Below are 14,935 nucleotides of genomic sequence, written 5' to 3' on the forward strand. Positions count from 1 at the left end.
TTGTAATGAGCATACTCAATAATATAAATAATAAAAAAAATGACAAATATACGTTTTTAGTTATTTTTCTCAATATCATTTTATCAGAATCTCAAGAAATAGTTCCCAAGTTGAATTATTAAATTCAAACAAGAAACGATATAATATACGTGAAAGAAAAGTTCTCAAAACATCACCGATCACATTTTTTCTCACACAACCACACCACTCTGACACTCTGTTTCACATTGAAAACGCAACCACAAAATTCGCACGTGCACCACTCTTGCTCTGTGCAATGTCCAGCCACACACATGAAACTGTTCCGTGCTGACACCCACCCACAAACCCACACCCACACACCACGTGTACAAAAATCACCATTGGATGTGAATTCTTTTTATTTTTCGTTGGTCACACTTCAACAAGTGCCGTGTAGCTTGGTGTAACTTTCCGGATTTCCTCTTCGAAAAGCCATAAGAAATAACCAAAGAAAAAGATGAGCTCCGCTGCAGAAAGTCATTTCATTGGCACAACGAATTACAGTTTGACGTAAAATTTATACGACGCTTCCTCACAGGATATGTAGAAATGGTAAAGGTCGCCGAATGCAGTCTCGGTTTGCCATGACATAAGAGATACATTACAACGTACCTCCTCGCAGCAATCGTTGAATTTTACTGCTGGCAGGAAACCCCTTCTTTGACGATGTCCTGGAAGGATCGCAGTTGGCAGTGACTTTTATCCGTTTGCAATGTGCAAACTATTTATCACGGCCTTCCACCACCAACATCATACACCGCAAAACCCGTCAAGAATATGTATTTTGTGCTGTTTATGACAGTCAATGTGATTGCAATGTGGCGCCCATCGAATTCATTGCAGTTCCCGTCTCAAGTGCTTCATAGCAAAGCTTTCATTCCGTGTGCTGACTTGTAGGATTCGTTTAATTTCCCGTTTGAGTTTTTTAAACCCGATTCGTTTCTGTACAAACTTTGTTTTCAACTCGACACATTCAAACCCATCCCCCAGAACAAACTGTGTTTCTCGATCGTTGTGTAAACTAACAAAAACTAACGCAAAACTTCCAACTGTCATTCTCTTTTTCTCTCTTTTATATACGCTAATATGTCTTCCAACCAAATCCCATTTAATGCCAAAATATAAACAATAACAAATCATACCATTGCTAACGAACCAAAAACGCTCCTTGTTGCTCGCTGTTGCGTAACAAACTGTGTTCTACGTGCGCCGACGAACCAATAAAAACACGCTGTAAAAACATGCCACACAAACACACCGAAAACACAAACACAGGTGGTCAGTCCCGATTTGCCACCGCCGCAGTCGCTGGCAGGAACACGGTTCACGATCGGAGATTTTGATGTAAGTTAAGCTTCGCGGTGCCGCGCGTCCCCGTCATCACTAGTTTTCATCTAAAAACACAACAACAAAAAAACATTGTCAGAGATCATCATGCTTCAAGTCATTTCATGAGAATGCGATATCGTATCTGAACCTCATACTCATTGATGCAAGCAATCATAGTGTGCTCTGTTTCACTCTGACATTTGCTCAAAAAGATGTGCAAGTGAGATTGTTGAGGAACAAATTGTGTTATTTTTGACTGGACTCATTTTGATCGGGCAGATCGATATGGATTAGCATGCTTTTTTGTAATTATCTCAGAAAATCTTCAAATAAATTGTTTTTAATTGGTTAAAAGACGTCTTAAAACTAGCTGTGTAGAAATTCAAAAAAATAAAAAATATTAAAAAAAATCATGAATAAATAGTTAAACAACTTGAAACAACTCCGCAACAATCTCAATTGCATTCGAACACAAAATATTGCGCGATTATTTTCAACCCTATCAAACTAGTAGGGTTGGAATTATTCAAGTAACAAGCTTAACCGTAATGCGGGGTAGTATTGGAAGTAGATATTTTTTTTTAAATTTAGTATGGAATTTATGCGTTGTAAACATTTCAGTTAAAAAAAACAACACAATTAAAAAATTTATTTCAAAAATAAAAATTGTGTTTTAGGGAAATCGGTTTAATGAGGGTAAATTTCATTTGTCAAAAAAAAGTCAAAATTAATTAATTATTTATGTTAAATTATTTTTTCCCGTACTTTGCTATTCTATTTATCTTACTCTAGAATATGTAAAACATATATATATTACAGTGATAATTTTGTATCTAAAACTTGCATAAAGCTAAGGTCAATACTAACCCGCATTACGAAAATCATTCGCGATTTCCTCCTTCACGAACTACTAACTCATGTACTAATCAACGTTTCCGTCTCATTTCTCATCCCTTTGCCCCCTCTCCTCTGGCATCATTCCGCGCTCAATAGATTCGCTCATAAATTATGTCCTCTGATTGGAATAAATGAAATTTAAAAATTGCAAAACTTCAAAATCAATCGAAAAAACCAAATTTGCTTCCTCTCCTGCCTCCCCCTCTCTCTTTCTCTAGACCCGACCGTAAACACGTGCTAGTTTGGCACGTTTCAAAATCCCCCTTCAATAGCGTTTTGTGTAGAGCATCCACAATCATCATCTGAATGTGTAGAACAAAAAAAAATACAGCAGGTCATCTCGTATAGAGTCATCTACCTAGTTTCGCCCGGACGCAAAAAGGATAATTGACATGAAAATTTCGTTGAATCTTTGAAAGTTATAGACCAAAACGGATGATAGTAGTGCGGCCACGACGACGACGACGAATCGAACCAGACATTTAACCTCGCCGCCAAACTCGGTGACGATCGTGACGACCACCACGACAGCGTCGTCCCTGAAGCCGATTCTGGCCACCACCGGAAGTAACAAACGGCAACAGCAGCAGCAACAACAACAGCAACAGCGCCAGTAAACACGAAGAAGCACAAGCCAATAACGTTAACGCAACGCAACAAGAATATTGATGAAATCTGCGATACACTAACAGCAACAACAAAGAAACAAACACAAATTAACAAAATTATGCTCGACAAAGAAATTGAACCATACACCAATAGATGTGAAAAATTAAACCGTTACAGCAAAAAAAAAAACAACCCCAAAAACCCTCATCCGCCCGTTCAACACCCCCTTTTATATGTGTTGTAAGTGTTATTACTAACACACACAGTAAAAGCTAAATAACCACAAACACACCCAAAAAAAACACGCACGTGGATGAAGCGCGCCAAGCTGACGAGCTCAATGTTTTAAAGGGAGAAAACGATTTTTTGACAATATGGTAATTAATTGCTTCACTAATCGATATTCTAGCTGTTCCTCACCGTTTCAACTGTTGAACCATACTTCTATGCTTGCTTGTTGATTGTTTTATGTTTTATGTTGTTCTACGAAGCTGCTTGTTTTCTTATGTTTGATTTTTTCCATTGCATGCAAATCGTGTTGAATGTTGCTATTTTTAGAGTTTTTCACCTACAACACAAACTATTTTCACAAATCACTTTTCAAATTTGTTTTATATTATTCCCGTTTTCAAAAGGTAAAAATAATTAATTTCTAGGTCAAACTACAGAGCGGGTTCGATAATTCGAACATCTCTAATCCGAATGACCACTAATTCTAGCAAAACGTTGTAATAGGGTCGAAGCCGAAATGACATCAAAGAGTCTATCCTGCTCGTTCCTTATGTAAACTGACGTGAGCAGGATAGATTCTATGTTTACACTTCGGCTTCGGCCCTATTACATTGTAATGCTCGGATTCGAATGCTCACTATTTCGGACACGTTCGAATAAAACAGTCGAATACGTCAACTGATGGTTTCCGAGTACGTGGTTTGGTCCTATTGACAGCTGTCAGTCGTTCCAATTAGCGAATCTGGATTAGCTCATTTGAATGCAGTTTCATTTGAACTAGTGAATCCGCCCTGTATTCACGAATACAATGCATGTAATGAATAACTCCTCTTTACAGTGAAATCTTGATTGTTTGACACCGGTTATTTCGCCGGTGTAATTTTATCATAAAAAAAGAAACAAAATTGAAATAGTGACACATCAACACAGATCCTACAAATCCAACCAATAATCAATATTCTAGACATCTTTTACACTATTGTTGTATTAAATTAATCGAACTGAACTAAATATTTCATAAATTTCCTAGAGATACAAAATGAAACTCACAGAATGTGATTCACCATGTTATTGAACACATACCTTTATTATAACTTCCATGAAAATTTGTTCGAGTCTGCTTGAAATCTTCTTAAATGTTGTGTTATAAGGAACGATACAAATTTATGATTCTCTTGCACTATTTTAGAAATTTTCTAATAATATAATAAACATTGGTTTATGTGCAATCTCCTAAAAGATAAACTATGCTAAACAGTTCTATGCCTTGACTTTTGGTGTAATTTTTTATTCAAATATACGATAATACGTCTGTAGTAATGGTTACATATTTTGTTATTTAAATGTACTGATGTTGTTTTATTTTCATCTAAGATCATTTATTTTCATTTAAAATAACTATTCTACATTTTTAAAATATGTTTATTTTTACTTTCCATTCACTAAATATTATTTCAGCTGTTTGGTCTTTTCTAAAGCCTGTTTACACACTCATCTTTGAAAAAAAAACACTTTAACGTTTGTTTAAAGTAACATGCCGAGATGATCTGATTTTTAAAAACGTATTTCTTTTTTTTTTTAATGACCGCAATGACCAAAATTACCAAAACCACCAAAATTACCAAAATGACAAAAATGACTGAAATGAACAAAATGACCAAAATGACCAAAATGGCCAAAATGACCAAAATAACCAGAATGACCACAAGGACCAAAATGACCAAAATGATCAAAATTAACAAACAGACAAATATGACCAAAATGACAAAAATGTCCAAAAAGGCCAAAATGACACAAATGACCAAAATGATCAAAAGACGAGTTGTTCCTATTTATTCCACTATATATTTTTAATATCATGACAGATACGTATTTCGTCTACTACTTGCAGACTTCATCAGTGTTATGTTCTCGACTCTCGAACACTGATGTCAAGATATTGAAAATATATAGCGGAATTAAAAGGAACAACTCGTCTCTATATATTCACAGTAATGCAGTCTTCTAAAACGCTCAACCAAACCACAAAAATGATCAAATTAACCAAAATGACCAAACTGTCGAAAACAACCAAATGTCCAAATTAACCAAAATGACCAAAATGACCAGTACCACCAAAATGACCGAAATGTCCAAAATGATCAAAATGACAAAGACCAAAATAATCAAAAAGAACAAAATGATCAAAATGACAAAAAATGATCGAAATGACCGTTATGAACAAAACGACCAAAATACCAAAATGACCAAATTGACCATGATGACCAAATTGACCATAATGACCAAATTGACCAAAATGACCAAATTGGCTATAATGACCAATATGGCCAAAATTATCAAAATTACCAAAATTACCCTAATTACTAAAATGACTAAAATGACCAAAATGACCAAAATAACCAAAATGACCAGAACCACCAAAATGATCGAAATGTCCAAAATGACTAAAATGACCAAAATGACCAGAACCACCAAAATTACCAAAATGACCAAAATGGCCCAAATGCCAAAAATAACTAAAATGACCAAAATGACCAAAAAGACCAGAACCACCAAAATGACCGAAATGTCCAAAATGAACAAAATTATCAAAATTACCAAAATGACAAAATGACAAAATGACCAAAATGGCCAAAATGGCCTAAATGACCAAAATGACCAAAATGACCAGAATCACCAAAATGTTCAAAATGACCGAAATGACTAAAATGACCAGAACCACCAAAATTACCAAAATGACCAAAATGGCCCAAATGACCAAAATGACCAAAATGACCAAAATGACCGAAATGACCAAAATGACCAAAATTACCAAAATTACCAAAATTACCAAAATGACCAAAATGGCCAATATGACCAAATGACCAGAACGTCCAAAATGAACAAATGACTAAAATGACCAAAATGACCAGAACCACCAAAATTACCAAAATGACCAAAATGACCAAAATGGCCCAAATGACCAAAATGACCGGAATGTCCAAAATGACCAAAATGACTAAAATGACCAAAATGACCAGAACCACCAAAATTACCAAAATGACCAAAATTACCAAAATTACCAAAATGACCAAAATAACCAAAATGACCAAAATGACCAAAATAACCAAAATTACCAAAATTACCAAAATTACCAAAATTACCAAAATTACCAAAATTACCAAAATTACCAAAATTACCAAAATTATCAAAATTATCAAAATTACCAAAATTACCAAAATGACCCAAATGGCCAAAATGGCCAAAATGACCCAAATGACCAGAACGTCCAAAATGAACAAAATGACTAAAATGACCAAAATGACCAGAACCACCAAAATTACCAAAATGACCAAAATGACCAAAATAACCAAACTGACCAAAATGACCAAAATGACCAAAATGGCCCAAATGACCAAAATGACCAAAATGACCAAAATGACCAAAATGACCAAAATTACCAAAATGGCCCAAATGACCAAAATGACCAAAATGGCCCAAATGACCAAAACGGATGATAGTAGTGCGGCCACGACGACGACGACGAATCGAACCAGACATTTAACCTCGCCGCCAAACTCGGTGACGATCGTGACGACCACCACGACAGCGTCGTCCCTGAAGCCGATTCTGGCCACCACCGGAAGTAACAAACGGCAACAGCAGCAGCAACAACAACAGCAACAGCGCCAGTAAACACGAAGAAGCACAAGCCAATAACGTTAACGCAACGCAACAAGAATATTGATGAAATCTGCGATACACTAACAGCAACAACAAAGAAACAAACACAAATTAACAAAATTATGCTCGACAAAGAAATTGAACCATACACCAATAGATGTGAAAAAATTAAACCGTTACAGCAAAAAAAAAAACAACCCCAAAAACCCTCATCCGCCCGTTCAACACCCCCTTTTATATGTGTTGTAAGTGTTATTACTAACACACACAGTAAAAGCTAAATAACCACAAACACACCCAAAAAAAACACGCACGTGGATGAAGCGCGCCAAGCTGACGAGCTCAATGTTTTAAGGGAGAAAACGATTTTTTGACAATATGGTAATTAATTGCTTCACTAATCGATATTCTAGCTGTTCCTCACCGTTTCAACTGTTGAACCATACTTCTATGCTTGCTTGTTGATTGTTTTATGTTTTATGTTGTTCTACGAAGCTGCTTGTTTTCTTATGTTTGATTTTTTCCATTGCATGCAAATCGTGTTGAATGTTGCTATTTTTAGAGTTTTTCACCTACAACACAAACTATTTTCACAAATCACTTTTCAAATTTGTTTTATATTATTCCCGTTTTCAAAAGGTAAAAATAATTAATTTCTAGGTCAAACTACAGAGCGGGTTCGATAATTCGAACATCTCTAATCCGAATGACCACTAATTCTAGCAAAACGTTGTAATAGGGTCGAAGCCGAAATGACATCAAAGAGTCTATCCTGCTCGTTCCTTATGTAAACTGACGTGAGCAGGATAGATTCTATGTTTACACTTCGGCTTCGGCCCTATTACATTGTAATGCTCGGATTCGAATGCTCACTATTTCGGACACGTTCGAATAAAACAGTCGAATACGTCAACTGATGGTTTCCGAGTACGTGGTTTGGTCCTATTGACAGCTGTCAGTCGTTCCAATTAGCGAATCTGGATTAGCTCATTTGAATGCAGTTTCATTTGAACTAGTGAATCCGCCCTGTATTCACGAATACAATGCATGTAATGAATAACTCCTCTTTACAGTGAAATCTTGATTGTTTGACACCGGTTATTTCGCCGGTGTAATTTTATCATAAAAAAAGAAACAAAATTGAAATAGTGACACATCAACACAGATCCTACAAATCCAACCAATAATCAATATTCTAGACATCTTTTACACTATTGTTGTATTAAATTAATCGAACTGAACTAAATATTTCATAAATTTCCTAGAGATACAAAATGAAACTCACAGAATGTGATTCACCATGTTATTGAACACATACCTTTATTATAACTTCCATGAAAATTTGTTCGAGTCTGCTTGAAATCTTCTTAAATGTTGTGTTATAAGGAACGATACAAATTTATGATTCTCTTGCACTATTTTAGAAATTTTCTAATAATATAATAAACATTGGTTTATGTGCAATCTCCTAAAAGATAAACTATGCTAAACAGTTCTATGCCTTGACTTTTGGTGTAATTTTTATTCAAATATACGATAATACGTCTGTAGTAATGGTTACATATTTTGTTATTTAAATGTACTGATGTTGTTTTATTTTCATCTAAGATCATTTATTTTCATTTAAAATAACTATTCTACATTTTTAAAATATGTTTATTTTTACTTTCCATTCACTAAATATTATTTCAGCTGTTTGGTCTTTTCTAAAGCCTGTTTACACACTCATCTTTGAAAAAAAAAACACTTTAACGTTTGTTTAAAGTAACATGCCGAGATGATCTGATTTTTAAAAACGTATTTCTTTTTTTTTAATGACCGCAATGACCAAAATTACCAAAACCACCAAAATTACCAAAATGACAAAAATGACTGAAATGAACAAAATGACCAAAATGACCAAAATGGCCAAAATGACCAAAATAACCAGAATGACCACAAGGACCAAAATGACCAAAATGATCAAAATTAAATTACCAAAATGGCCCAAATGACCAAAATGACCAAAATGGCCCAAATGACCAAAAAACCAAAATGACCAAAATGACCGAAATGTCCAAAATGATCAAAATGATCAAAATGACCCAAATGAACAAATTGACCAAAATGATCAAAATGACGAAATTGACCAAAACTACCATAATTTCAAAAATGACCAAAATGGCAAAAATAACAAATATGACCTAAATGACACAAATGAAAAAAATAACAAAATTGACAACTGACCAAAATGACTTTAAATATATTTAAGTTCAGTTATTTTGAATTCGTGATATTTCTATGATTTCTCAAACGGAATTATTCACTTTGCACGATCTAGAGTGGTTGGCTGGCAGCACTTGTTAGTGCATTTTTCAAGGGATTTTACTCTAAACAATTCTAACACCCTATTTTTTGTTCTCCCACCCTCACCCCAACAGGACGACGATGACGATGATTTCAGCGGGCCGGCCCTCGGAGGTCCGGTGAACGTGCGCAGCGACAGTGACGACGAGGACGAGCCGCCGACCATCGGCAAGATGCTGGCCAAGCAGGGCCAAACCCCGAAAGCCCAGACGTTCCAGTTCAAGAACCAGCACCACCTGACGGCGAACCCGTTGGCGGCGAGCCCGGCCCGGAAGAAACCCTTTAGCATGGAGGTGATGGACCTGTAGGGCGATGACGCGCGAAGGGAAGGAGGTGGAGGGGCAGCAGCAGGGCCAGGGGACTATTACACTAGTACTACTTAATATTACCACAAGCTCAGCTATATTTTTATACTGTTTTTTAGATTTCTAACTAGAAGTGTACAGAATGAGAAAAAGAATAACGTTTTCGCTTCTTGTGTGAGAGATTATGGCTTTTTGGAAATAGGTTTCAGTGTATTTTTGATTGATTTTAGTTTCGATTCTAACCTTAATCAGTTGTTTGTACATATGAATGTAAATTAGTAAGGAGGTAAACTTGAAGCAAATGTAACGAAGAAAGAGGAAATCCCGTAATGATAAGCGTAATGTTAGTAAAAATTGCAACCAAAAACCTGTGTAGTCACTAGTATTACTTAAAGGCCAAAAAGAGAAAATTAGAAATAGTTCGGTACTTACAGAAAATCACGTAAGCGTACCAACGCGAGAGGTGTGAAAATCTCTCTCCCAACTAAAATTCCGTTTTCGCTCTTTCTTTGCTTCTCTCTTTCTCTTCCCGCGCAGCTGCGTTCTCTCGCAGTTTCCATGAGTTTCGCGCTCTACAGACTTTCTGCAGCTGCTGCAGAGTATGTGCAAGTACGAAAGTTAACTTAATTTATTTGGTTGGCTCGTGTGGTTTCTGAACATCATCGTTATCAATCGTCGAAAGCCTCTTCCCGATTTTTGAAAATGAATAACAAAACTATAATTTTATCGACAACAGCAACAACAAAGAAATACAAACGAAAACAATAAGCTTAACAAGATAACTTGATATTACTCAAAACCAAGCATACAAATGTTAGTTATACTGGAGCGAACAAAAAGTAACCAAAAAATTGTGTAATTGATTTTCTAAACGGAAAGGTAGTCTTGTTCAAGTTGATCCACGAATTTATTTCCGCGTTTTTGGTTTGTAATAGGTGATATAATTTGTAAGTATCGAAAGCGCGTTTAACAAAAAAAACATGTGTAGAAGAAGTAAAAATCAAACGAAAAATGGAAAGAAAAAAGTATTTCAAATTACCGTAGCCACTGAGAGCAACTTATGAGAGACGTGAGATTAGGTGTTAGTCTTAAATAAAATCTGACAAAAAATATCATTAGTAGTAAAAGGATGGTTCTTTTGTTATCCATAGCTTAAGCCATGGGTGTAATATTTCGATAAAGGCAACTGAAGCAACTTTGGAGCGATTTTATTTAAGTTTTAAAAAGAAATGTTACACAAAATCTGACTTGCACACATGCACAACTACAAAAATACGAGCAGCATACAGTTGTACATAATGTTCCTTTCCCTCTAAGTTATTCGATAAAACTATTTATTTTCTAGCGAAGAAATTACTGACACAAGGAAAAGGATGAAAAACAATAAACATTGTGATCAATACTATATTTAATAAAAAAAAAAAACAAGAAGAGAGTGTAGCTTGTAAGTTAATGTTTTAAGAGTTAAGTCCCCCAAAAAAAGTAAAAAAAAAAACGACTCTATATTAGAACCACGCTATACTTTACGTGCAAAAATAACACTGAGAAACAAAAACATAAAACAAAAATATCACTCCTCCACGAGTACCTTAACCACACTAACACACACACACACTGAAAGAAAAACATGAACAAACTTTGTCTAGAACGTACTTTGATGGATAAGCATTACACAAAAACACAAAACACACTCTCTCACGAAACTCTTACACGCGCAGTCACTCACACTCACACGAATCGTATGCCCTATTGTTTGTTAAACTGACGCTAACGCTTAGGCTTTAGTAAACAAAAAACAAAAACAAAAAAAGGTGTCACTCGCTTGGCGCAGTGACGCCGACGAAAACGATTTTTGCTCATCAAGTATTATCTCACTGCTGTTTTGTTGTCTTTTTTTTCTATTGTTTCTGTTTTTGTTTTGTTCAAACCGATTTTTAGATGCAATATATGAGAAAATGGAACAATCTTGAAATTTTTATAGCACTTGCGAGTATAAGGTGTGTTTTTTGGAAACAAAAAAAATGATGCAAAGCAATATGCGAAATTTGTTTCATTCTATATGAACGCTAAAAAATGCACTCTAAGCTCAAATCTAGAGTTTTTTTGATAAGGTCCTTTAAACATATGAAAGACAATAGTTTATTGGTCCTTTTCAAAAAGAAGTCTGGAAATTTAACTTGTGCTGAGCCTAACAAAATTAAATAAATTGTAGGGAAAATAATTTAAACGACGATAAGCTGTTCATTCAAATTGAATTGTGAAGGATTCCTCTCAGAAAGAAATTCGCTCTTCGGTTATCACTCAAATCTTCTCTTCTTCTGAGAGTTTCATTTTAAATGGGAGAGCGTGAGAACTGTAGAGTTGTTGGGAATCTGAGACAAGCAAATTTTTAAGGACAGTTTACGTTCACTAACAAAGTAAGAAATCTTCCATAATATTTCTTGTCATGTGTATGTTGAAATAACGAGTATATTTTCATTGAACACAAACACATACAAACACACGCAGAATCATTAAGTAAAACTAAAAATATGAAACAAAGTAACGACTGTGAGCGAACCTAGCGTTAAGGCCAAACTTATACCCTGACATTATTGTTATTATTTCAATAATTGACAAATTAACTACAAAAACCCATGTTAAAACTAACGTCAACCCCAACACAGAAAACACTCACACACACAACAGAAGCAATTACAAGTCCAACACAGGCAAAATCCCGCAACCCCGAAAATGTTCGAAAATCAGGCAAATCTTGTTGGAAAATTTAGACTAATCACAAGCACTAGCGAAAATAGATAGAGCATCAAATAAGCTGAGAAAAAAATAACAAATCCTTACGTCAATTGCTTAACCGGAGAGACAAACGAACGCTACCATAAAACAGTTAAAAATCAACCGAAATCGCAGCATTTACCAATTCGCAATTTCATCGTTAAAATTCTTTTAATCGCTGCAAAAGTTTGACAGAATTGCATTTTAAACTCTCGTGAACGCTCCGTTTTGAGAGAGCCTAAAACAGCTCACTCTCTCGCTTCGAAGCGAGAGAGAGTCAAAGTTACGCTCTCTGTGAGGAAGCTGCAGAGAGAACAATAGTGATGGGCGCTGCCCAGAAGTTCAAGAATGCAATTCTGTCGACTGCGGGTGCTCTGCAATAATCTTCGTTATTGATTTCTTCACACCATGAATGACGATTGAAATTAAAAGACTCGATAGCAACCAGGGTGATTCAATTCATTACTGTTTTTAATTTTTCGTATTTCGAAAACTCGCAAAAGAGAGATAAAATCATCCTCAAGAAAAAACACATACACTGGTTTACACTACTTGTAATTAGAAGAAAAAAAACGTTTAACAAAGAAAAAAAACTAAGCTTATATGAAAATGAAAAAAACAAAAAACTAATTGTGGCTTACAAAACAAACACATTCGTGAAAAGATTGCGAATTTTGCCTACGGGTGAAAAGTAAAAACCATGTTATTATATAATATCACCTTAGAGAGTTGAACAAAACGAGTTTACTGACGTTTGAACGCTAATCTCCCCTTAAAAATTAAAAAAAAATAAGATGATGATGCCATAAAGCGATTTGATCTGTGAGGCAAGGCCCGGAGGGAAGCTTGGTTGAAAAAGCTTCCCACACGCAGAGAGAAAAGCAGGAATCCAAATAATTGTGAGTTTTAACCCCTCGTTTTTCATCCCCGCTGCCGTGGGGCGCTGATAAGCATTTACAGTATGTAAAAAAAGTATTTACACCCCTTGGGCACTATGCACATTTTGTGATGAAACTTGTAAAAAATTCAAAGTTTGACAGGAACCTAGTACTACGTTTTGTTCAGAAACTCATGCCAAACATTTTGCTACAAAAAGCTCATGAAAAGATGATTTCTATAAAAAGTTATATAACAAATACTATTACGAAAATAAAAAAGGTGCAAAAAAAGTTTGTACACCTTTCGAAAAATTAACATAAATAATGTTATTTGTTGACAAATCACCATAAATCCAGTCTCCCAACTCCAAATAGGCATCATTGACTGATTAAAAAAATAATTTGGATTGAATATAAAGTTTACTAACTACTTAGTATAAAAGTTTATATAACTCTGGAAATTCTATATAAAACTTATCTAAACTTAATTTTGCAAACTTTTAATTCAACTAAATGTCAATATATTACCAAATAATTGCTAAATAAACATTTTGGAGTGGGTATAACACCGTTTTGGGGGTATTTGTATCGATAGAATAGATTTTTCGTTGGAATTTCGTACCAACCCGGAATTACGTCGTCGGAAAATCCGCCGGCATCTGAACCGGTCCACAATTCACAAGTCAACCTATGTGGCATCAAAAAGGGCATGAAATTTCCGATCTTTTGATACCCATACATCCAGGTTTTCTATAAAACCCACGTTTTTAAATACCTAGGCAAAAACGTTGTTATGGTTTCGTTTGAGCAACCTGCCAAAAATGTATGGAATTTCGGAATTTTTGTTCTCGTGGATCAAACTTACTTTTTGCCCAGGTATTTAAAAACGTGGGTTTTAAAGAAAACCTAGATGTATGGGTATCAAAAGATCGGAAATTTTATGCCCTTTCCGATTCCACATAGGTTGACTGGTGAATCGTGGACCGGTTCGGATGCCGGCGGATTTTCCTACGACGTAATTCCGGGTTGGTACGAAATTCCAACTCTATCTAAACAAATATATACCCACTCCAAAATGTTTATTTAGCAATTATATGGTAATATATTGACATTTAGTTGAATTAAAAGTTTGCAAAATTAAGTTTAGATAAGTTTTATATAGAATTTCAGAGTTATATAAACTTTTATACTAAGTAGTTAGTAAACTTTAAGTTCAATCCAATCAGTCAATGATGCCTATTTGGAGTTGGGAGACTGGATTTATGGTGATTTGTCAACAAATAACATTATTTATGTTAATTTTTCGAAAGGTGTACAAACTTTTTGCACCTTTTTATTTTCGTAATAGTATTTGTTATATAACTTTATAGAAATCATCTTTTCATGAGCTTTTTGTAGCAAAATGTTTGGCATGAGTTTCTGAACAAAACGTAGTACTAGGTTCCTGTCAAACTTTAAATTTTTTACAAGTTTCATCACAAAATGTGCATAGTGCCCAAGGGGTGTAAATACTTTTTTTACATACTGTAGCACTGATTAGGAAGAAAAGAAAAACTAACCCTTTAAAAGAACAAAAAAACCTTATCGTGTAGGAAAAAGCTACTGATTGTGCGTGGACGTCGATCTTCATGGAAGATCTCAAACTATCCTCCCCGTTTAATCGTCTGTTGTATAACAAAATTAAAACGAAATTTGAAGTTTAGTTTGAAAAATCAATAGTGAAAAAAAGCGTTTTTTCGAAAAAGTTAAGTAAGCAAATCGTTCAAAACCCCAACCAAGTACGTAATCGTAACAAATTGAAAATATCCCAAATTCCCACCATAACAACAAAACCTGAAATAAAAATCGCGCGAGGAAACACCCGTCATTACAGGTCAGCCA

At 35.0% G+C, this 14,935-nt stretch overlaps 1 protein-coding gene across 12 annotated transcripts in view; it reads left to right on the forward strand.

Moving 5' to 3' along the window:
• Positions 1 to 12,760, forward strand: part of LOC6032336 (sodium-dependent neutral amino acid transporter B(0)AT3) — a 72,570-nt gene extending 59,810 nt beyond the window's left edge. For 8 of the 12 annotated variants that reach the window (XM_038251772.1, XM_038251776.1, XM_038251775.1 and 5 more), the window contains exons 11-12: positions 1,297 to 1,365; positions 2,673 to 3,150. In XM_038251772.1, coding sequence (XP_038107700.1) covers positions 1,297 to 1,365; positions 2,673 to 2,864 — 261 coding nt within the window. In that variant the 3' untranslated portion in view covers positions 2,865 to 3,150. The other 4 variants (XM_038251783.1, XM_038251782.1, XM_038251781.1 and 1 more) reach the window with 4 other exon arrangements.
• The last annotated feature ends 2,175 nt before the right edge of the window (positions 12,761 to 14,935 follow it).

Source organism: Culex quinquefasciatus, chromosome 2, assembly GCF_015732765.1.
Source record: "Culex quinquefasciatus strain JHB chromosome 2, VPISU_Cqui_1.0_pri_paternal, whole genome shotgun sequence".
Lineage (NCBI taxonomy): Eukaryota > Metazoa > Arthropoda > Insecta > Diptera > Culicidae > Culex > Culex quinquefasciatus.